Source organism: Molothrus ater, chromosome 2, assembly GCF_012460135.2.
Source record: "Molothrus ater isolate BHLD 08-10-18 breed brown headed cowbird chromosome 2, BPBGC_Mater_1.1, whole genome shotgun sequence".
Classification (NCBI taxonomy): domain Eukaryota; kingdom Metazoa; phylum Chordata; class Aves; order Passeriformes; family Icteridae; genus Molothrus; species Molothrus ater.
In genome coordinates, this window is record NC_050479.2 from 88,905,745 (window position 1) to 88,928,878 (window position 23,134).

Below are 23,134 nucleotides of genomic sequence, written 5' to 3' on the forward strand. Positions count from 1 at the left end.
TAGAAATTATTTTCCATGCGTTTATTCCTCATTAAATTAATGTTTTCATGCCCCTGCATTCTCTCAAAGCAGCAAGATCAATGTCCAGCTCCCATCCGTTTTCTTCTATATAGGTCACTCTCCTGGGCTCTTGTGCTGTGGGCAGGGCTGGGCAGGAGCAGGAGCTGACAGCAGAGCTGCAGCTGGTGGCCCAGCCCTGAGTGACTGTACCAAGTCCCTGCAGCCTTAGGAGCACTGTGTGCCCCTGCTGCATCACTGCTGCTCTGGTCTGCGTGACCCAACAGCCCCAGACTACAGCCATGGCCCAGCAGCCTCTCAGAAACACAGGCTCTGGTTGTAGAAAAGTTTTCAGATTTTTTTTTTTGCCTTTGAATGCCTTTCCTTCTTTCTCCATCACTCCACACACATACAGAGCTGCCACCTCCTTGCTGCTGTCAGGCTCTTCCTTCTCAGACCACCTGATATCCTAGAAGGAGATCCCTCCCATCCAGCTGGGCAGCAGGAAGCTCCCCCAGCAGCAGTAGGGCAGGAGTCCCCACAGCATCAGTGTTTTTCCTCCTGGCTCCTCAGGTCCAGCCCATTGTCCCTCAGGTGATGCTGGCACTAGCAGCTGGAACACTGCCCATAGGCTCCCAAGGATGCACCGCCTCACAAACAAGCTCCTCCTTGTCAGGCACTTCTTTTTCATCATCCTCAGTACTACCAAAAAAAACCCAGCAGCTGGGAAGTAATATCAAGTCTTGCTTCCTCACCCACCAGCACATGGCTGAAAGCAGGCAGCAAGCACTGCCCCAACACAGGGCCTAAGTAAAATCCTTCCCTGCAGAGACTGAGCTGCTCCACTCTACATTTAATGAGCAAGGTCAATTACCAGTCCTTACAGGCAAAGAGCAGGGATGAGCACATTACTGAGCCTGCCAGGGAAGACTGCCTCACTGGTGGAGCAGCCAGGTGCTCCAGCAGCCACTGGAATAGACACAGATGTATCAGAATCACCACAGGCCCAAAGAAGAGCTGTTATATGACAGAAGCAAGATGCAGGTAGAATCTGTGAAGTGCCTACTGGGGTAACAGTGGGCTCTCAGGGAAAAGCCCACAAAACCCTCTGCAACCAGCCACCTCCAAAAACACTAAGTTCTCTACGCTGCTTGTCCCCGAGATGCTTCCAAATAAGATCCAGGACACACCTTTGCTTTTTCTGTTTTTCATTTATTGTTCAGTACGGGACACAGGTGAGGTAAGACATCTCACAAGGATCTAAGCTGACAGGTTCCTTGCTGATGGAGCTGAGGGATGCAAGACTGTGGTTCCTTTTCCTCCCCGCAGCACCAGCGGCCCCCTCTCCCTGCAGGGCTGCAGGGAAAGGGAGAGATACTGGCCAGGTGGGCTGTGGGCTCTGAACAGGTCAAGGGGAAACTGAGGATTCAGCTCAAAGAGGAGACTGCCAAGACAGGCTCCTGCTAACAGGACTCTGACGTGGTGGGGGTGATTAGCAGAACATCTACAACAATGACTGTGGAGGGGGAAAGCCTCGGGGAGGCCTCCGTACTGAGACGTGTGCAACAAAAGGTCCCTTCTTGCTTCCATTTCTTAACCACAAGGGACAGCTCCTCATGGGGTGCTTCAGTGTTTGGCATTGATAATATCCACGAACTCTGGCTTGAGAGAAGCTCCACCAACAAGGAAGCCATCCACATCGTGCTGAGAGGCCAGCTCCTTACAGTTGCTGCCAGTGACAGAGCCTAAGGAGGGAGCAGTGGTTTAAGGTCAGATGTGCCAGCTCTAGGAAAATGGAGCCAGGGCAAAAGCAGGACTGGCAAGGTACCAGCCACCTCCTGCAGACAGCAAGACTGTCTCCCATTTATCCAAGCAAGCTACCCAAACAAGCTAGAAGGTGATTCTTCATGCTCTCACAGTCAAGAGTTTCCTCGCCAGGGAGAGAACGATGCAGCAACAGGTAGAGAAACTAAGCACTTCCTGCCCTGGAAAGTCGCTCCAGACTCACTTACCTCCATAGATAATCCTAGTTGACTGAGCAACAGCATCAGACACGTGGCTTTTCAACCACCCCCGCAGCTTCTCATGAACTTCCTGAGCCTGCAATACAACGCAGGAGTCACACCGAGGCCTGAGCCATTCTGTACACAGTTCCCTTCCAAAGACAAGGGAACAGATATTCTCTAAGTCACTAAGAATCTCCAGGAGATTCTCACTAAGAATCTTCAGGAAGGTTTCCTGAGGGGCAAGGGTTAGTTGATCCTTTAATCAGCCACCTCCCCTGCTCATACCTGTTGGGGAGTTGCAGTTTTACCAGTTCCAATGGCCCAAACTGGCTCATAGGCAAGAACCACTTTACCCCAGTCCTTCACATTATCTAGGGAAGAGAGAGAAGGTAGAGGTGAGCACAATACCCCCATACTGGGAAGAGCAGAGCTGGAAAATGGCTAAAAACCCCACACCAACCATTTATTTTTCCTCTTACCAGCAATAGCCTTGGTCTGTTCGAAAACCACCTTCTCCGTTATGCCAGCTTCTCTCTCATCCAGCTTCTCTCCAATACAGGCAATGACTCCAAGGCCCTCAGCCAGAGCATGAGCCACCTTCTGCCCAATCAACTGGGAATGGAAAAGAAACAAGGCAGCCAATAAAACAGGTTAGAGGTCTGTTTTAATTGCTCACTCTTCCAGTCTTTGTAGACCCATCTTAGCTGGACCATGTCTCCATTGTATGAGGGCACTCACCTCATCAGACTCTCCAAAAACATGCCTTCGCTCTGAGTGGCCTAGGATCACCCATGCAGCTCCAATATCCTTGATCATTGCTGGGCTGGGGAGAAAGGAGATGACTCACTGGAGGAAATTCACATCCCAGAGGCACCCTGACTTTACTCTCCGTGGCTCACCTGATCTCTCCTGTGAAAGCTCCCTTTGGTACCTTGTAACAGTTCTGTGCTGCCACGCCAATCTTTGCATCGAGCTTCTGACGGGCAAAGTCTAGGTAGATAGAGGGGGCTCCACAAACCACCTCTGCAAGGCAAAGCACCCTGTTACCCTTGTGACAGGAGAAGGGAAGAAACTGTACCCGGCCACTGATCCTGGCCCCAAGAGGTCATCCCTCTCTCCTGGGAAGGCACAGCCCGCCCCTCCTCACTGACATTTGGGGGCCCCTCTGCCACAGGACAATCCCTGCTATCCGATAACTCAACAGCAGGTAGGAAAGCCCTTTCCAGGGAGCTGGACAGGCGATACCAGGCCGACAGGCAGGTCACAGGGGTCCCTTGGAAAGTGCCCAGATAAAAGATCGGGTGCGAATCCCACTCTGCAGCCTGGGCCTGGCCGAACCGGGAAGAGCCGGGTTGTGCCTGGGTTATAACCGGGCACAGCGGCGGGGCAGGGGCTGCAGCGCGGCGCTCCGAGAGCCCCGCTCCCAGGCGTGGGGGCCAGGCCGAGGGAGGCGCGGGGCCCCGGGCCCGCGGGGTCTGTGGGGATGGGCCGGGGCGCCCCGGGGGTCGGCCGCACGTGGCGGCCGGGCCTGCGGGTACCCGGATCCGGTTTCGCGGGTATATTTAGCGCCGCTGCCGCGGGGTTATATTTAGGCCCCCGCCGCCCTCTGACATTTGCCGCTCCCCCGCCCGGGCCCGGGCCCGGTCCCCGGCTCCGCAGGGCCGTGTGGGACGTGCGCTACGTGCGGGCCGCGCCCTCACCGGTGTCGGCGGAGAGCTTGGCGCTGTTCAGCGTATGGATGAGCTCGCCCAGGCTCTTCTTGTCGCCGTTCATCTTCCAGTTGCCCCCCACGAAGAACTTCCTGGGCGCCATGGCGGGAACGAGCGGGAGCGGGGCCGGCAGCGGAGGAGACGCGAAGGTCAGCGGCGGCAGCGCGAGCGGCGACCGGCGCCCCTTTTATAGCCCGGCGGCGGCTGAGGCCCCGCCCCCCGCGTGCCCCGCCCAAGACCACGCCCCGCGGCGGAGCCCCGCCCCCTGCCCCACCCGCGCTCCCGCGGCCGGCGGGGTCAGACCGGAGCCAGGGCGGTATTTCGACTTTTATTTTGTCCCTCGTGTATTTTGGCATGTCAAGGGCACACAAGGGGAAGCGCTGCTCGTGGCCCGCCTTGCTGCCCGCCCCACGCCCCCGCCCGACAGGGCGGACAGGAGGAACCCCCCCATTCACAAGCCACACGTACACACAAGCCCCCTCCTCTCCTTCCGGACAGCAAGGAGGTGGCATCATCCCACCAAGCAGCGAAGCACTAGGGCTGTGTGTCACGGGGGTGAGGACAGTGAGGACATTTCCTATAGAAACAGATATTCCCAACCCCCCAAACCCCCTTCACTCATGTCCACAGGGGCTCCAGCCGCCAGCCGATTAGTCAGTGAACTCTTGTCTCCCCATGTCTCCACAGAGAGGCCGTGAAGGGACTGGGGAAAGGAGCAGGGACGAGAAGGACCCTGCTCCCACCCTCACTGCCCCCACCCCTTTTCCCCCCCACACCTTTAGCCCACTCTCCCCACACCACACACAGCAAGAGGATGTTCTAGCTGGGAATCCGCTGGTAGAAGTAGATGTAGCCCAGGTCCTTGGGGGGCTTCTCAGAAGCACAGACTTTCTGGTCGTTGTAGATCACCCACCTGCAACAGGCACAAGAGGAGCTCAGGAATGCCATTCCATGGCTAAGACACAACTTGATTACACTCACCTGCTCTCAGCCCCAACCCCCCAAGACCTCTAAGGAAATGGGGCAGGATGGGGATTTAAACCAGTCCCTCAGTTCCCTTACACCGTGGAAAACCTTACCTGCCATCTTTCTTGATGTGACAAACATAATGTCCGCACATAGTTGAAGTGCCCATGTGGCTGATGAAGGCAAACAGCTGGTATTCTTGAAAGGAGGAGGGAAGAGAGGATTGTCAGGGAAAGAGGAAAGATGTCTTACTCCCTAACACCCTGTGCAAGGCCCCCTCTAGAGAAGGATCCCTGAAGGAAGCTTTGCTGGGTAATAATTTAGAACTTGATCCCCATCAAGTGTGACTGTGAGCGCTCTTAAGGCCAAGCATACAGGGAAATAGGAGATGCTAACTTCCATTTAGCCTTCTCCCAACTTTTTATTTGGGCCATGGGTGCTGGATGGGTAAGGCAGGGATTTCACCTCCCTACAGCCTCCAGCAGCACTGGCACAAATTCTGCTTTTTTCAGTGGGAACCAAAAGGGCAAAAAAAGCCTCCCAGCACCACTGGACAAAAGCAGCACAGCCCCTCCTGTCTTTCACGTTATGGCACTTCGCCAGCCTCTCTCTTATTGGCTTCCACGTAATCCTCATCCAGCCTGAAGGGTCTAGAATACTTTGCCATTCCTTCCCTCTTCCTCCCTGCTTCCACCTCTACAACCAGACCAGCTCTGCAATAGCTGCTGCTGCTAAAACCTGCAGTACTGCATGGATCAGGAATGACAAAAAAATGTTGAGTTTGCACCCCAAAATCCACATTCCTCTGGCTTGGAACTCACTTCCAGGCCCATCGCGCACTTTGGGACCCACGGGGACGGATTCAGAGATGGACTCAGCTGCCGAGCGCCCCTCTGAGATATCCATAGCAGCTTCTGCATCGAGGTCATCAATGTGACTGAAGATCCAATCCACAGCACGCTCCAGACTGTTGTTCTGGAAGGAAAAAGAAGACAGTGAACTTGGGAATTCCTGTTCCTGGGAAAATCCTTGTGCTCTGATGTCACTCGTGCCTCTCACCGTGGCTCTAAGCGCTTTCATCGCCTGGTCCCGGGAGAAGCCCATGGAGACAATGGTGGCCACACTGTCTTCTGAAGGAGGGTCTGGGCAGGCAATAGTTGACCCTGGCCCACTGGATCCAGGGAGAACTAACGGGTTAGCAAAGTCTGCAGCAGGGAACACAACACAGCTCAGAGTAATCAGATCTCTCCAAGAGGGTACAGCCCAAGTCCAAACTACTTCAGTTTTCCACTGTGGTAGCAGGACACAAGAACAGCCCAGAAGCAGTAAGCTTCACCACGACCATGGCCTCGTACCTGGATCATCCATATGAGACATGACCCAGTTCATGGCCGCCTCAACCCCACTGTTCCCTGTGTAATACACGGCTTTGCGGCAGGCATCCATGGGAAAGCCCATTTCCACTAGCTGGATAATCACCGACTCATCCAGCATGGGTGCTGTGGGGAGACAGATGTTAGAGTCACCCACTCCCACCCATCCCTGCTGGCTCCATTTCATCTCGTGTCACACAGCCTCCAAAGCCACCACTTCCTAGCTTTATTTCGCACCAAGTTCCATCTCTTGGCTTTTCTCAGCCACCTTTCTTCTCCAGAAGAGCAGTCTCACACACAGGCAAAATGATTCAACCATGAACTCGAGAGTATTGGCTCTTCTGTAGGCTCTGAACCTACTCCCACTGTGGTTTATAAAAATTAAATACCCCTACCAATTAAATCCTGTATAAATCCCAGCTCTGCCTCCTCTAAATGCACTGGACACGCCACCCCAACTTGCACAGAACAGGAATCAACAAACCCCCTTGCATAACACCCTTGCATAACAAGCATGCAAGGGAGGCAGCTGGCAATCGCTGACAAAAGGACAGGGAAAGTCTGAGCAAGTGGGAAACTGCTAGCATGGGACACAAGGCAAGGAGAGCAAGGAAATGAGTCAGGCATCAGGAAGAGAGGAGGAGAATCACTAACATGTCGGAGAGGAGAAGTGAGGGGAGCAGAAGGAGTCGTCGTCCTCGTTGCCATAGAACCCCAGGCTACCTTTGGGCTCATCTGGTGTCACCAGTGGGGGTGCGATGTCTGGCATTTCCTCTTCTCCTTCCTGCAGCCCCGTTCCCTGCAGTGCAGAGATATCCAGCTCCTCTGGCATTTCAATGGAAACATCTGCAAGATATGGTCTTGCTCAGCCTCCACATAGGGGCACAAACAAAGGACTTGGCTGGGAGATCTGGAAGGGTAAATCCCTGGGGATGTCTGCAGCAACTTTTGGGATAGCTACTTTCCTCCTAGCAGTAATGACCACAATATCCATATGTGACTCCCAGTACCTATATGCTCTGTACTTCTCATCCTCCTTACCAAGCTTTTTGGGCACCCAGTCCAGACCGAAAGTGAACTTCTTGATCTGGATGACCAGATAATCTGGGAAAGAGGCGAACCGCGTCGTTCTGGAAAAGACACGTAACATTTTTAAACACCTTGTCAGCAGAGACTGAGGGTATCTAGCTGATCCAAGAAATCAGTGAGTAGGACAGAGTCATGTCCTGAGCAAGCTGGGGGATACACCTGTCTGTCCAGCTTGTCTGTGCTGAATTTAAAGCTCCTCAAACACAGAACCATTTCTAAGGCAGAAGTCCTAACAAGATGAGGTGGAATGCAAATCTTGGAGATGAAAAAAAATAGTATATATTCTCTACCTTCCAATCTTGTATTTTACAAGCCTGGTTAGATTTTGTTTAATTAAAAGTCTAACCCTTAAGGAATGTAGTAGAAATAACTCTTTTTATTAGACCAACAGATACACCTGCAGGAACTGTCAAGAGCACTTTTTTGGATATGAAACAGAAGCAGCGACTTTTAAGTTAACTGAATTTGATTAAACATTATTTAGTTAGACAATTTGAGAGAGAAAGTGTCTGGAATCTATGAAACAGAGGGGAACGTTTGTGAAGGGAGAAGCACCTGTAAGTGAGACAGATACTCATTACCAGGTGATAATTGCAACGTGCTGTAGAACTAAATTAAGTGACAGTAAAGTGTTTGAATACAACTCAGAAAAAATTAAAACAAAATGTTAATTTTCAATGTGATGTCTGTTTATAGTAGCTATTGCTTAATAATGGAGCATTTGTTTAATAATTTAATTAATTAATTACTATTAATTAATTAATGGTATAGAAAAGCACTTCCAACTCTGATGACTTTCATTGCAAAAGAACACTCAGCATCACAGCAGAAAGCTGCTTACATTTCTAGTCTTGTCACTTCAACTTTGCACTGTTGCATGTGCGACAAGCAGTGAGAAAAATTAAAGCTGTTTTTAAAACCTTGCTACTAGCATTTAAACTAGCATTCTTTCAAAGAACTCATGCATCTGTTATACTCAGTGTTCTGCTCAGATCTTCACAGTTGAAAACTTGAAGAAATTGTAGAGATAGTGCAAGATCACCGTCATCATACAGTCAGTACAGATTTCAAAGCTAAATTTTAAATTTACAGTAAAAGATACTATTTTCTGAAATACCACTGTGTTTTCGTAGCCTCTCAGCAACCGAAATCTGATGGCTAGGACTTCACTAGCACTGCTGTTCTGCTCACTGAGGGTAACATCCAGCACTAATGGACTGATCCCCTCTCTGCTTCAGTGTTCTATGCACCCAGGGTGTAGAGGACTACAAAGCTTTAGTAATCTTCTTCCCCCAAGCCACTACAAGAGGTCCCCAGAGATGCAACTAAGGCCAGCTCATCACAGCTTAGCTGACACACACTTACTTGAGAGCCACAGACTTGGCCTGCAAGGCTGTGCTCCAGAAATCATCCACCTGCTCTGGAGCTCCATAGGCCTCTAGGCAGGAGCTGAAAGGCACCTTGGCTCGCACCAGCTCAGGCAGCGGCTGCTTCTCCTCCTCTGCCTGCCTCTTCTTCTCTCATACTCCAGCAGTTCATCTAGAGAATAAAGCAGAGGAGTCAAGGACCACTTCTAGGTACCTACAAAGTGACTGGTGTAAGCTACAGCCAGAGGCAGAGCAGGCCTATAGATACAGGCCATGGAGAATGGAGCACAGCTTCCAGAGCACAGTTCTGCTACTGCAGTCACTCCTGTTGTGCTGCTGAATCACAGCCCAGCTTGTGGTAGCCAAGGGAGAGGCTCCAGAGGGACATCACTGTGTCACACCACCTCTGAAGATATCAGCCTGATCCCAAAAAGCAGGAGAAGGACCTGGCCTCAGAAGTGGCAAAGAAGTTCCTCTTTCATTTAAGGAGTTCTGTGAGAAGAGTACAATATACAAACCTAGGGCTTGCTGCTGTTGTGGTGTTGGCACATTACTGACCTTTGTTGAGTGCAGCATCCATGGGCACAGGCAGCTGCATAATGTAGTCCACACGCTGGGTATATTTCACTTTTTCTGTGGCCAGGCACTTCAGTTTCTCCTCCACCAGAAAACGGAAGACCTCGTTAGGGTTCTCCGAGCTGCGGCAGTTCCTCTGGAGAAGGAGAAATTAGAAGGACAGATGTAATATCAGAATGGCACAAAAAATGATCTGCAGTAACAGTGATGTCACACAGCACATGGCTGAAGAGTAGTCACTTCTGTACCCAGTACCCTGGAAAAGACAGCAAAGAGGAAAGTCAAAGCCAGCTTCTGTGCTCCAGGAAGCCATGGCATTCCTGCTCCTAGAGAAGAAACTTTACACCTCCAGCTGTGCCACTCCCAAAAAAGATTTCTCCAGGGAATCAGCCCCGAAAACATGGCCAAGCACCTATTCTTCTCCACCCTGGCAGGTGCTAGATGGCCCACTTCCCTGTGTTCTTTCCCTCTCTCTGCTCTCACTGCCAGCTTCTCACCTCCACTCCTCACCCCTTACTGTGGGAAGAAAATCAAGCTGGACTTTTCCATGATTTGCCAGATGGACTCAACCATTACCTCCACCATGTTGATGAAGTGCAGAAAGAATTCCTGGGCATCCTGCTGTCGGTTAGTGGAAAACTCTGGGTGCCCCTTTCCAATGAGGGACTTGAACATGCGTGGAGCAATGCCATTTTGCATACCCTGCAAAGAACAGTGTGGAAGAAGGTGGTCATAATTTGCCAAGCATGTGTCCTGGCACGTAGCACTCTATTCTTAGCCATGCTTTTCTTCAGGTGACAGGCCTTGCAAGAAGCCCCAGCACGTGTCTTCAGAAAGGGTTCTCCCTCCTTTGCCATGTAGCACACAACAATACCTCATGCAACACACACATCAAGGGGATGCCATGTCCAAGCCTCACCTTCTGATCAGGCTGCTGCTCCCCATCTGCAGAAGCTGGCCTTGAATACTCTCCAGAAAGCAGTCCATGGCCCAGTTTGGCTCTGGAATGACAAAGTCACTGTTAGTATCAATGTTTCTTCAATTTCACATGCTCCAGGAGCCACATCAACCCATCCAGCTCTGACACTGCCATGAGCTGTCAATCTCACAGATAATAGCTTTCTCTGCTGCACCAGGCAAGATTATCTTATAGTAGTCTGCTCTCTCTGGCCCCTGGAGACATCACTGACTTCAAAGTTACCAGGGCTTTAGGGTGCCAATCTCAACCACTGCTTGCACACTGAGTAGAACAAGAAGGAACAGCTGGTGCTGAGCCACAGAGCAGCTGTGCATCAGCCAAGCTGAGCTGCAGCCTGACGGGGGAACGGAGCAGTGTCTGACTGTGCAGGAGACAACAGGGCACAGAGAAATTGTCTGAGCCAGAAATAGCACTGCTGTGAGCAGACTGGTCACGTTCTCCCAGAGGAAAGATTGACTGCATCAGGCACTTAATGGACAACAGTATGTGTTTAGAGATTTACTCCTACACCCAGAGCCTCCTGCTATTCCATTTCACTCCAGTCCTTCCCCATCATTACTGCCATTTGTCTGGAACCAAGCCTTACCAATTCCTCCTTTTGACCAGGTAATCATCTTTCTGGCTGTCTCACCTTAATCCCCTCTCAGTGAACACCTCACTCCAGGCTGCCTGAATTTAAAATCCTCCTGTACCACTGAACTCCCTGTCCACAAATGCCACCTTCCATTCCTCCACCCCAAACTTCCACATGCTTGTTTGAGAGCAGCTGCAGCACAGACTTGACATACTTGAAATGCAACCCCCTCCCAAATCTTGTTTTTCTCCTTCTGCATATTCTCCTGCACAGTACCTCTTGAGGGAAGCCTTTCTAGGCATACATAAGTTATCTAGTGAGAATAAAGCTGCCTAAACCTATGTATCCCCTTGCTCTTTGCCATCTCCCTCTACTACAGATAGCAAGCCCCTTTTAACTGTTATGCAGAGAGAAGCTGCCTCCCAGAAATCCCCCCAGTTTAACAGGCACAACACACAAAATACATTTCAGAGCCTCTCATGAACACAGGGTGCACTCTGTCCTCTCCATCTAGGGCATTCAGCTGAAATTCCTTGCCTTAGATCCTCATTGATCACTGAGGATCAATGTCTCTGGTGACAGGCAAGGAAAGAGAGGTGAGGCTTGAGGGAGAACCCTGAAGCAAAGGAGCACAGAGGGGATGCATCCAGGCAGCCTCAGCCTTCCTTCTCTCACCAAAATTTTACATACACTTGTGTGCTGAAATCCTGTGTGGGGTCCGAAGGTGCACTTTGGAATATCTTCTCCAGCTTGTCCACATACCTGCAGAGCAAAACAGAGCAATCTAAGGGATATGCAGCTTCATCTGGTAAAGATGCAGTTCAGAGCATGATTACGGCCACAGAAGCGCACAGCCTGAGGGGACCTTTGTACTGATCCCAGCCTAATGGAAAGGAGTGATTAAGCTCACTTACTTTCTCTGGAAGTCTGGGATACTGAACAGCACCTGCATCACAGAATTGAGGTAGCAACTGTTGCCCAGGTTACGGATACCAGTGTACCCAGGCCCATAGAGGGGCTTGAGCTGAACACCAGACTCCTGGATGAGCTCCCACTCGCCAATGCGCTGGTTCATGTCTATTTCCAGTTCTGTCATTGTCTTGTCTGTCTGCAGAGGGAAAGAACAGGAAAATCCTCAAAGAAGACACAAGGCAACATCAGAGGTGTGAAAAGTGCAACGCTGTAGAGAAACAGAGTCAATCCATTCTGGTTTATTCTCTAAGTAGAGGAGGAAGAAACAAGAGTTGTTTCCATATATAAGAATACCGGGGACAGAAAGAGGAGGGAAAAGAAATATGTGAGACATCTGAACGATTCCCTAGAAAGAGGCATGGAAACCGCACACTAACAAAAAAAGGTCAGCACCTGGGAGCCTCCCTGCCCACAGTACTGACACATAATCCCAGGGCAATAATCCTGAGGGACATGAAAGAAAGGCAAAAAAGGCAATCAAAGAAGAGAGGCAGATGAGACAACTCTCTGTGTGACAAAAACCCCAACATTTCTTGACCAGGAATGGCTCTGTATAGCCACAGAAAGTTGGAATCTAGCAAAGACACCTCAGAGCTGCTTCTCTCTCCCTCTGGGCCTATGGAGGACACCACTTCCTCCTCACCTTCTGCATCTTGAGCATGTCAATCCCAAAGTGTGCCAGGTGTTCTGCCAGGTTGGGATCCAACACCATGTCATCCTCATCATAGGAGTAGACATCTATGCAGGAAAACAGAAAAAAAAGGAACTTATAATGGCCTGTGATCTCAAATTCACAGCTGGATGAAGAAAGCGCTCAGAACTGGGTGTTTTGACAAACTGAGCCATTGGACTTTCTGCCCTTTCTCAGCAGAATAACGTTAACAGACAGAATGGTGTTCTAAATCCTCCTAAACATGTGACAAGACAACTTTGTCACTGATCAGGGTACAGAGGTACACTTATGCCAGGAGTAATGAAAATAGGTTACTGTGCCATATACTCTCTGCTCAGGATTTGAACACACGATTCTTTGATAAACACCCCAACACAGAAAATCAGACAGCAACCTGGATAACTATTCTAAAAGCTCCCAATTACAAGGGAGGGACAGAGGAAGGCGAGGTTTTTTTATCAGCTCATTCTTTGCCTCACACAAGAAGCAGGTCGTCAGAGAGGCAAAGTTCACAATGGGATGACACGGCGTGTTCCAGGTCACAAGATGGCCAACACCACCCTGATACCTGCAAGAGATCTGCGTCAGCCTGAGAGGTGCCTGGCCTCCCTAAGCCTGGGAGGAGCCCCGTTCTCACCAGCCCCATCAGGAGTGATTGTTCCCAGTTTCACAGCCAGAGGGTAGCCGGTTTCTCGGTAGTGCTCGACCGCGTGGTTGTTGCCGCCGCTGCCGTCGAAGTAGCGCCGACCGCAGAGGATGGCTCCGTCCGTCATGTTCAGCCACAGGTTCTCCTTCATGTCACACTTGCTGCACTTCCAGCCACTATTGACAAGGACCAGAGAAAAAGAGATCAGAGGGAAAACATCTGGGTTCTACCTCCCAAGCCCTCACCATTGCTGCCCACTGCAATATCCGTAGTGTAAGTGATCCCATTCCTCTTCTACTACAGAACACTGAGAATCCTGACATACCCTAGTGTGCCACCTCCTCTGAATCTACTGTGACAAGGTGTCAGGACCCAGGACATCCCTCTGGCTGTCCTGAGCAGCCAAGACCCCTGCCAGGGGTCTCAGAGACCCTGGCACAGAGACCAAAATGCCTGTGGTTTTGATTATGACTTGTGGAGCAAATTACCAACCTTAGATGAAGATCTGCAAGGCCCCGACAAATTAAGTAGAATGATAGTGAATTTATCACTGGGTGAAAAAGTAGATTTTGGGGTTTTTTAGAATGGAGGTTCAGGGGGCAAGATGGAGGGATCTGTTTGTGTCCTGCCTTTCTCCTTCTTCTTCTTGGCCTCCATCTTCTGCTGTGATGTTGGCACTTTTAGATTGGTTTAGAGTAGAAGCTCACTCTCTAACATAGGTGATAGGTATTGGAAAGTAATTGCAAACATTGTATACGTGGTTTTTAGTATAAAGACATAACATCACCCCGGGGGCAGGCAGAGTGCCTGGACTGTCTTGCTGAGCGGAGCTTGGCAGGACAGGAGAAAGCATTTTATAGCTAAGATACAATAAAGCTAAGATACAACCTTGAGGCCAAGAAATTAAGAGCCCTGACTCCTTCTTCCAGTGCCAGGCTGGGAAAAGAGACTTTCTAACGCATCTCAGGGTCACTCTGACCAGCTAGAGACCCCGACAACAAGGCACACCTGGAGACTCCCAAAAGAAGCCTCATCTGCTGCTGCAGCCCAGCACAGGAGAAGGGCCTGGGACATGAGTGACACAGCAAATTCCAGTACTATGCTCACCACGGTGGGATGCGAACATCGTTCTGAAGCTGGTGCAGGGAAAAAGCGTGCTTGGAAACACGGCGAACCTCCCCATCCCAAGCCTGCACCTCCTGCTTCCGTGAGGCTGAATCTGCTGTCAGGATGGCCTCAATCGCACTGGCAATCTGGAACCAGGACAGCAGGAGAAAACATGAAGGGCTGGACTACCATGGTAAAGGCACAAGAAGCTTCCAGTGCTACAGCACTCCACATTTAGAGAAGTTGGTTGGGACTTTTGGGAGCCTCAGTCACACACAAGGCAGAACTCTGTAATATACATATATACATATTTTATATATATACAGCACTGTGAAAGCGCAGAGCAATCCTGGTGACTGCCAGCTGAGACTTCACAGCAGTTCTGCAAGATCCCCTTCACAGGGCAGTTTCCTTCTCTGTAATGGTACATTTCCTCATCAACAGTAACCCCAGCCCTCCAGCCAAACATACCCTGTCTTTGACCATGTCTGGTAGTCCCTCCAGCCCATCACGTGGAATATCCAAATGGTCCGGCAAAATCACTATTTTTACATCTTCGTCATATTCAAACTTTTCTTCTGTGATGTCAAATCCACCTTCTACACCTACAAGAAGAAAAAAACATTGTGGTAACAGGTGAAACCAAAGAGCTTGGAAAGCTTCTTTCCCCATAGCTTACATGAAATAAAGCACCATGACTAAGACAACTATCTAAATCAGTGATCCACAATCTTTCTTCCACTTCTGGATCCCAGAGCTTCTGCTGGTGCTGTGGACTTCACAGGAACAATTATAAGCCTAGTGACAATAGATTTTGTTTCTCCCAGCTCTTTTTACAGATGCTTAAAAACAATCTCCAGACTCTGGCTACAAGCCGGAAGAAAACCAAACCTCCTCTAGATGGGCACTGGCCAGAAGAGAGCCGTGACGAAGCACGGGTGTTCAACCTTAACCAGAATACTCAAGAGAATGAATGGAGATGTGCATGAAGAGATCATCTTGTAAGCCAGGACAAAGGTCAGGTCTCTCAGCATCTTTAAGAAGTCTGTCTCTCTTTCTTGCCTTTTCCAGAAAGGATAGTCTAGAGTCCTGCACTCAAGCAAGAAGAACCAGGAGCTCCTCTGGAACCAGAACATCCAGAATTGCAGAAAAAGTCTGAGCAAAGGTACAGTGATAGTGGTTTCTATGTCCACCTAGCTGTGCTCTCCAGAGGTTGCACCAGAAACTGGAGGTCCATACATGAAAGGTTATTTGCCAGTTATAAAGAGCCATCATGGACACCCACCAAAACATCTGCAGTTTCTGCAGATTCCCTCACCTACAGTTTTTGGACTATATAGGTACTCAGAGGAAAAGCTTGGCCTTCTCTGTTCTGCAGATATTCACATCCTACATCCCAAAAGGAAACAGGCAGAAGACACATGGCTTATTAGCAGCCTAAACCCACTGTGTTTTTAAACTGAATTTCATTTATTCCCGGAAAAATTGCACGCTGTGACTGCAATAATCTCTGCAACAAAGATCTGAACATCTGCAGCTGCAACAAATCTCTGAAGGGAAGAAAAGCTTTTGCTGCTCAGTACCTCTGCCTCAAGAATCCTGTGTGCAACACAGTTCTGATAATCACTACTGCATTTTCTTGAAACATTCTTGTCAAAAATATCCAGTCCCATGATATCTCCTGCAACTCCCTCCTTAGATACCTACAATTTTTACACTATGCACAAACTGCTGCATATGAACACAATGATTTTAGAAAACAGTCACCAGCATCATGCAACAACATACCTAGATAATCCTCATCCTCTTCTGTGCCTCTCCAGCATAGCCCAGAGATTTCCTGTCACCACTTCACAGAGTAAGGCAATACACAACCCCCCAGGGCATTACACAATTCCTGAACCCTAAACAAACTAAACCAGACTGGTGAGGTCCCCTCAGGTGGTTTTGTGAGCCTTCTGAGGCTCCAGATGAGAAAGAGGGTCAATAGCCACCAGCTTGCCCTGAGGTACACTGCCTCCCTTTCCATGGTGGTACCTAAGCATCACACACCACAAAAGTCCATCTACCAACATGCAGGCACAGGAGGCAAGCACTGCAGATCTCTCATTGAGAGGGGGAAAAGAGGTACAGAGAGATCAAGGGCTACATTTTGTTCACAAATCTTTCTAGTACTTTAAAAAAATCTCCCATGTCAGAATTAGCTATACCACAACAGTTCAGCTAAAACAAAGATTAAAAAAAAACTTCTCCTGAACTTGAGACCATTGTCTCACAGGGCCAATACTTTCTTTTATTCTCTCCTGCTCCATTCACACCATTAAGCTGTTATCACACGCAGGTATTTGCCAACTCACTGACAACACTTGGTGAAAGACCTTTGAAGAATTCAGGATGCAGAAATAACTCATAATGCAGACCAGGCCTCATGTCTCCAAAAGCAGCATAATCATATTTATACATAAAAGCATTGGCTATCTGAAGAAACAGAGACTTCAGCCTCAATTTTGCTAGGAGTGTTCTTTGGGGCTCTATTCAGCTCACTAGCAAAACAAGGAGCAGCTGCCGTCTTAATAGTGATGTTTGTGCTCTGGCAGTAGACGAGTCACTGGGCGTCTACACCAGGGAAAAAGTGAGCCAAAATCAAGACATTCACAGTCCAGATTCTGGATTTCCCTCTAGTGGTCAGCTTCCAGCAAGCCAAGAACCTGTTACTGCTACAAATGTTCCTGTTCCTTCCTTTATGTGTCTCCATAATGGCTCAGAAATTACCAGCTGAGACTGCTCCAAATAAGCAGCATCTCCACTGACTGCCATGACAGCCTTCTCAGTCGGTGAAAGACAGTAATGGGAACACCAGCCTTGCTCTTCCAAAAAATTGAATATTTAAAATATTTTTTATGTTTTAATGTTCATGCATTTCCTCCAGTATCAGCCTTTTAAGACCTAATGAACCAAAAATGCTAACAGAGCATTTCTCATTAATTTCTTCCTTGTCTGTATCAATAATGCTAGTTTAATATCAGAAGAGTTTAAAAAATAGTTTTTCTGCCAGGACCTTCAAGTTTACTTTTCTCAGACACAAATTTTAATTCTCAGACACAGGATAATAAACATACTTATACACGGAAAACAAGGTGCAACTCTGGATACAGAACACAACCACCACCTTAATGACTGTTCTACAGACACTGCTCACCGGAGACACACTGGAAAACATGAAGTCTGAATTTGGCCAGGGATACTAGCCAAGAAGAGTAAAGCAGAAGAGACAAACCAGGCAGCCCCTGGCTGAACACAGGGACCATACAGCACATAGGTGCTTCCTTACCAATGGCCAAACGAGTTGGTTTCTTCCTCGGGGGGTCCCCAGCACTGGAGTTGGTGTCTTCTTCCTTCTGTGGCATTGAGAAGAAATAGGGAAATAAGAGTTAAGGGGATAGGCACGCTGTAGTAAGCCTTAGGGACTGAAATCAAGCTACTCTGAAAACAGAAGGAAACCAGGCAGAAACAACGTGGGCAATCCATAAAACAACTCAGCACAAGCAGAACTGAAGCACTGGTGTCCCTCAATTCACCAGGAAAAACAACAGCTGCATCTCAGGAGAGAAAACTCTGTACCTGATGGAATACACAGACACAGCCTGGCTCTCAATTTCAGAACAAGTTTGAGTGTATGTATTTTTATTTTTTACCGGTTTACGTGTTCTTTTGAGGTGCAGGTAGACCCGCTGGCCTGTTTTCTGATAGTGCTTTTCCACATACTGCTTCCCAAAGCCCAGGAACGTGTTCATGCAGATATACAAGCCGCCATCTGACTCCTGGAAGGAAGGACAGACAAAAATGAAGGGAGGTGGTCAGGAATGGCATTCCAGCTGCTAGGATAGGCAGGGCAGACTAGTCATTATTCATTAAGTCATGGCAACAGCTCATTCCTACATAACAGCCACAAGTAGCTAGTAAGAAATAGGATGGCAAGCCCCAGCCTGGCTGTCCCAGAGGAACAGGTACTCCTGTCACGATGATGTATTTAAAAAACTATTTGTGTGTTCATTTATGGCAGGATGCTACCAAATCAGGAAAGCCTGAGTTTCCAAAAGAGTTTACCTTGCAAAAGGCCCCTAGCACACAGTTTACAAGTTGAGAGCATGGTACAATCATTACCAGCAAAACTGTGGTACCCTGTCCAAACACATGACTCCCAGAGCCATAGGGAATGCTGCCAAGCTACAGTGTGAGGAAGGTTAACAGACCATTGTTTACTTTTGCTGTTGTGTTCAAAAGCCTGTGAGCAGCTTGGAAACAGATACAGAATGTGCCCCCACCATGCCATCAGCAGCTGGAAAACACCACACTCATTTATCAGATACCCTTTTCAAACTGAAGGGGCAGGGGACCCAAGTGCAAGGGCTGGAAAGGAGAGAAACCACTCAGAAGCTTTCAGAAGCTGCTGGGACTGAGACAGAGCGGGCAGCGCAGGGTCAGGCATCCCTGTGAACCTCGGGGAGGGCAAGAGGACCAGGATGCCATGTGCAGCTGCCCCGAAGGACCCGTATCTCCCTGCTGGAGCCCAGCTCTGCGGGATGGGGCTCAGCACGGACGGGCGCCCGCCAAGAGGCCCAAGGGGCACCTCGCCCTCCCGCTGCCTTCGCCGCCCCTTTGGTCCACTTAGGCCGAGCAGGGGTAGCGCAGGAAGCGCAGGGATGTCAGCGGGGTGGAGATGGCTGGAGAAGGGACCACTGCCATCTTAATGACACAGCACCGCCTCGCCCCCCGCCCGCCGGGCCAGGCCAGGCCGCGCGGCGAGGCCAGGGAGGCGGCTCAGACCCGGGCAGGGCGGGACCCCCGGCCCGCCCCCCGCCGCCGAGGGCGGGCCCGGGACGCGCCCGACCCCCGCCGGACTACAAGTCCTGGCGAGCCGGGCTCGGAGGGTGCGGGCCGGGGGCGCTCCCTCTCCAGGGGCTGCCGGCGGGCCGAGCCCCCGCCGATCGGGGCGAGCGCCCTGCCCACGCCCGCCCCGGCCCCAGAACTACAGCCCCCAGCGCGCCGCGGGCGGGCGGGGCGCACCGCGAGGCACGCCGGGCGTAGTAGTCCGCGAGGGCCCTGCGCGCCACCCGGTAACGGCCACCGCGGCCACGGGGGAACCACAAATCCCATGAGGCCCCGCGCGGGCGGCGCCCCGGCCGGCGGCGGGGTGGGAGCCGGCCGCGGCGAGAGCAGCCCGGGCGGACGGGCGGGCCGGCGGCGGGGCGCGCTTACCGGCGTGTCGAAAGAGAAGGCGCACTCGTCCTTGTGGACGCGGTCGCCGGCCTTGGGCACCCGGATGGACGGCAACACCGACAGCAGCGCCTCGCTCAGCTCCGCCATGACAGCGGCTCACCGCGGCACCGCCCACAGCCCCGCCCCACCCAATCGCAGCCTGGCGCGGTCAGGCGGGTCCTAACCAATCGGCAGCGAGGCTGGAGGCCGGACTCGCCCTGCCGACCCGCCGGCTCGCCCAATCGCAACCGGCCCTCCGGCCATGGCGGGAGGCGGTGCCGGGCTCCTCCACCAATAACGACGTACCGAGGGGCGAGGGGGCGGGACTGTCTCCGAAGATTGACAGCGGGGCGAGGCGGGACGTGACGGGCGGGGACTGCGGAGCCGACGCGCTGGCGGGGCGGGGAGGTGGGCGCGGCGCAGCCAGCCCCGCCCCCTGCACAGCGGCCAATGGGCGGCGGCAGCGCCCGGCGCGCGGGAGATTCGAACGGCGCGTCCGGCGGGGCCGGGGCGCAGTGCGGCCGCCGCCGCCATGGGCGCCTCTGGCAGCGCCCCCGCCACCCCGGTCGCGCCCCGCAACAAGCACCTGGCTCACGTCAGCGACCCCCGCTCCCCTACCGCCGGCATCCTGCGCACCCCCATCGAGGTAGGCGTCCTCCCACCGCCGCTTCCCTCTGCGTGGCTCTGGCCCGCCGCCACCACGGCTGCCCTCTCCGCAGGTGGTGAGCTCCCCGGCGGACAGTCCGCAGCCCAGCCCCGCCGAGCCGCCGGCGAGCACTGGCCAGCAGCGTGACCCACGGTCGCCCACGCCCGGCATCTCCCGCACGCCCATGAGAGCCGTGTCGAGTGGTGAGTGAAGCGGCTGTGGGCGGGTGGGTTGAGGGCTGCCTGACTCAGAGGCTCACCCCGGCCCCCTCCGTCCCCGGCAGACAGCGTGGACCGCCTGGTGAAGCAGCTCAGCGAGGCCTTCGGGGCCGAGGCCGCGGCTCCCGAGCCGGCGCCTCCGGCAGCGGCGGGCCCCGCAGAGGAGCCGGCCCGGCGGAGCTCCCCGCCCGCGGGCCAAGAGGCGGAGCGGCCGCCCTCGCCCAGCACGGCCCGGCCCGCCCGCCCGGCCGGGCACGGCCTCTCCTCGGGTAAGTGCTCGGTGTGCCGGTGACGGGGCTCCGTGTGCCTAGAGAGCTGACGGGATAGGCCGTGAGCATTCGGGGCTCTCGGCGCCGTGTGGTTGGGGTGCCTTCTCAGGCATGCTCCCCGCCAGAGCCTGTCCCCAACCCCAGTTCGGCTCTGTCCCACCGCCTGCAGCCTCTGTGGCCCGGACACGCTGACTGTCATCGAACAGACTTTTGTCCAGCGATGAGAAATGGTTTTTAAACTGTACTTAAAATCTAGAGGTATACACCAACTCTTCCCCACTCCGAAATGGGTTTGTGACTGTGGAGATCTGTCCAGAGGGACCTTGCAGTTTTTCTTTGGGAAGAGCTGTGGAGCAAGGGTGGGCAGCACATCTCTGTGCTAAGGCTGAGCAGTTCTGAGAGACTTTGATACAGACTGTGTTTTAGAAAGCTCTGTGCTGAGCACTGCTCCTCGGAGGAGTGGCTGAGAACTGTTCAACCTGGAGAGGAAAATGCCCAGGGGGTATCTTGTTAATAGATACAAATACCTGAAGGAAGGGTATAGGAAGGGAGAGCCAGGCTCTTTTCAGCGATGCCCAGTGATGGGATCAGAGGCCAAGGGGACAGAATGGTACACAGGAAGCTCCTGCACACCAGGAAGCACTTTTTTTTCACCATGAGGGTGACCAAGCAGTGGAGCAGGTTGCAGAATCTCTATTGAGATATTCAAGAGACTCCTGGATGTGGTCCTGGACAATGAGCTCTAGGTGACCCTGCTGGAGTAGGTCCTCTTGAGTTCACTTCCAACATCAGCCTTTCTGTGATCCCTTTGCCTCAAAGCCCTTGGGTAAGTTTTTGATAAAGGCCATGAGGCATTTAAAATCCAGGACTTTTGAGCCTTGTTGTGATGTGCTGGTGTGTTTCCTTTTGTCAACTAGTGAGCAAGCCTATGAGACACAAGGCCAACAACAAACTCATGGCAACATCTGGAGGAACTGGCCGCTCTCCCCTCAGCATTCTACAAGATGATAATTCCCCCAGTTCTCCTGCCCCTCGCCAGGTAAAGCGTAATGGGTCATGCTGAGGGAGGGAGATTGAGTTGAAAAAAAGTCAAATCCTTCAATTTCTGTGTCTTATAGGGTCCCAGTTGAGAATTGTGGCCTCCTAGGCCTGTAGAGACTAGAAACTTCACAAATGTTTTTCTGTGGGTCAGTCTTGTCACTAAATGCCTCTGAGTCTTGTTCAGTGTCTGTCTTTGGCCTTACTGTGAAATTGTTCATTTCAGTGCATTCTTTCTCTGGGCTGTAGAAAAAAGTCACTCTTGTACATTGTCACAAGAGAGTCCAAGCTGAATGGCCTGAAAAATAGGCTACATATTCTGCTGAGAATTAAGTAACTTTCGATTAACTTGTGTTTTACACTCTGTGTTTGGGTTTTTTATTCTCTAGGGCAAGAGGCACGTGTTGGGAGAGAACCCTGGGGAGAAGAAGGAAGTGGATCTGAGCAGGAGCCTTAAATCTGGGAACTGTGCTTGGAGTGACTTGAACAAGGAGAACCAGCAGTGTCCTTTTGTGGAGAACTAGACATTTCTTTTTGCAGGATCTTGCTATAATTTGCTGCTAGGTTTTGAGAATTTTCTAGAGGGAAGAAATCCTACAATAGACTGAAAACCCAAAGCAGTGGTCACATTTCTCACCTATCCCTGCTGGGGAAAGATTTCTCCCTCCTCTTCCCAGTTTGTCATGTCTAATGTACCGCACAGACTTTGTCTCTTTTACTGTATATCAGCTGTATTGGTTTTTCCGTAGAGTTTTTATCTCTAGTAAATAAATTTGTGTTCAACCTTTGCTGACTTTATGTCCTGATAGTGTGCTTGCTTAGCACAATGCTTTCTCTGGGACAAGGGCTCAGGCACAAATAGCTCGGCCTTCCATGAGCCTTAAAACTGCCTTGTCCCCTGCCTGGAGCATGCTGAAGGGTATGGCCTTGAATCCATGTACAACAGCGTGAGCTGGGAAGCTGCAGCTCCCTGCAGGAAACTGATGTGTATCCAGTGTCACCTCTGGAGCTGTACTGCTCCTACACTGGCCTGAAACTGAGTTAGGCAAGGGTCTGTCCTGAGGGTGAGATCCAAAATAATGTGAGACAGTGTTGTCCATTGATACTGACCTTCTGTGGGTAAGTTACTAAACCTTGTTGATCTCCAGCTGTCCCAGCAGAGCCTGGGGCCCCTCAGGATGTTGCTCTGAGCCAACAAGTGGAATAGGGGCTGAAAAAAATTATTGTGTAACTAAGCTAAAATATCCAAGCTTTGAAAGGATGCACTTTCATCTCACTTTCCCAACTCCAGCCTCTTCTCACCTAGAGCATGTGAGGAACACCCTCCCCTGGGGATGTGAGCTAAAGCAAGGGCTGTGGATGAGGTGTTGACTGGTTGAGACCAGCAGGCAATAGTCACAGAAAAAGAGTTCTGTTTGCAGTAGCTCATTGCAATGCTGGAAAGAACACAACCTGCAGTGCTTCTGTGAGCTTTCTTTATTTGCCTGGGCTATGAAGATCTAAACAGACTTGAAAACATGGGCTGATGGCTACTGGTTAGACAGGGTCACCACACAATGCAGGAGTGAGGCAAAGAGGGAAGGAACAGCAAGAAGCAGACAATAAGAATAAATATAATATTCCCTGATATTCTGGCAGGTCTTGAGGGCTACCTTTCTGCCATTTATGCA

General features: G+C 51.3%; 3 protein-coding genes across 3 annotated transcripts; 1 reads left to right on the forward strand and 2 right to left on the reverse strand.

The window, feature by feature from the left end:
• Nucleotides 1-1,188: 1,188 nt before the first annotated feature.
• TPI1 (triosephosphate isomerase 1) lies at nt 1,189-3,891 on the reverse strand. Its single transcript, XM_036404343.2, has 7 exons — nt 3,704-3,891; nt 2,903-3,026; nt 2,742-2,826; nt 2,483-2,615; nt 2,289-2,374; nt 2,010-2,097; nt 1,189-1,742 (listed from the first exon to the last, which is right to left on the reverse strand). The coding sequence occupies exons 1-7, from the start codon at nt 3,813-3,815 to the stop codon at nt 1,624-1,626; spliced, it is 747 nt and encodes a 248-aa protein (XP_036260236.1). The 5' UTR covers nt 3,816-3,891; the 3' UTR covers nt 1,189-1,623.
• A 136-nt stretch (nt 3,892-4,027) lies between these two features.
• USP5 (ubiquitin specific peptidase 5) lies at nt 4,028-19,425 on the reverse strand. The gene is given in 21 exon segments (XM_036404336.1): nt 4,028-4,625; nt 4,792-4,876; nt 5,500-5,653; nt 5,738-5,883; nt 6,034-6,177; nt 6,706-6,897; nt 7,093-7,181; nt 8,506-8,662; nt 8,665-8,679; nt 9,066-9,219; nt 9,660-9,785; nt 10,003-10,084; nt 11,327-11,398; nt 11,551-11,744; nt 12,252-12,346; nt 12,919-13,103; nt 14,035-14,180; nt 14,506-14,639; nt 17,366-17,432; nt 17,730-17,855; nt 19,294-19,425. Coding segments are annotated over 21 exon segments (2,565 nt in total). The 5' UTR covers nt 19,402-19,425; the 3' UTR covers nt 4,028-4,531.
• A 400-nt stretch (nt 19,426-19,825) lies between these two features.
• On the forward strand, nt 19,826-22,193 carry CDCA3 (cell division cycle associated 3). Its single transcript, XM_036404338.2, has 5 exons — nt 19,826-19,939; nt 20,013-20,142; nt 20,223-20,426; nt 21,344-21,465; nt 21,854-22,193. Exons 1-5 carry the CDS (start codon nt 19,826-19,828, stop codon nt 21,986-21,988), a joined length of 705 nt encoding a protein of 234 aa, XP_036260231.1. The 3' UTR covers nt 21,989-22,193.
• Nucleotides 22,194-23,134: the final 941 nt, after the last annotated feature.

What these genes read in the sequence shown, in the direction of transcription:
- TPI1 (XM_036404343.2), bottom strand. Translation starts at nt 3,815, where the DNA reads ATGGCGCCCAGGAAGTTCTTCGTGGGGGGCAACTGGAAGATGAACGGC. An exon ending in CAAGCTCTCCGCCGACACCG is followed by an intron (nt 3,027 to 3,703) that starts GTGAGGGCGCGG and finishes TTTGCCTTGCAG; the next exon opens with AGGTGGTTTGTGGAGCCCCC. An exon ending in ACAGACCAAGGCTATTGCTG is followed by an intron (nt 2,375 to 2,482) that starts GTAAGAGGAAAA and finishes TCTCTTCCCTAG; the next exon opens with ATAATGTGAAGGACTGGGGT.
- CDCA3 (XM_036404338.2), top strand. Translation starts at nt 19,826, where the DNA reads ATGGGCGCCTCTGGCAGCGCCCCCGCCACCCCGGTCGCGCCCCGCAAC. An exon ending in TCCTGCGCACCCCCATCGAG is followed by an intron (nt 19,940 to 20,012) that starts GTAGGCGTCCTC and finishes CCCTCTCCGCAG; the next exon opens with GTGGTGAGCTCCCCGGCGGA. An exon ending in CATGAGAGCCGTGTCGAGTG is followed by an intron (nt 20,143 to 20,222) that starts GTGAGTGAAGCG and finishes CGTCCCCGGCAG; the next exon opens with ACAGCGTGGACCGCCTGGTG.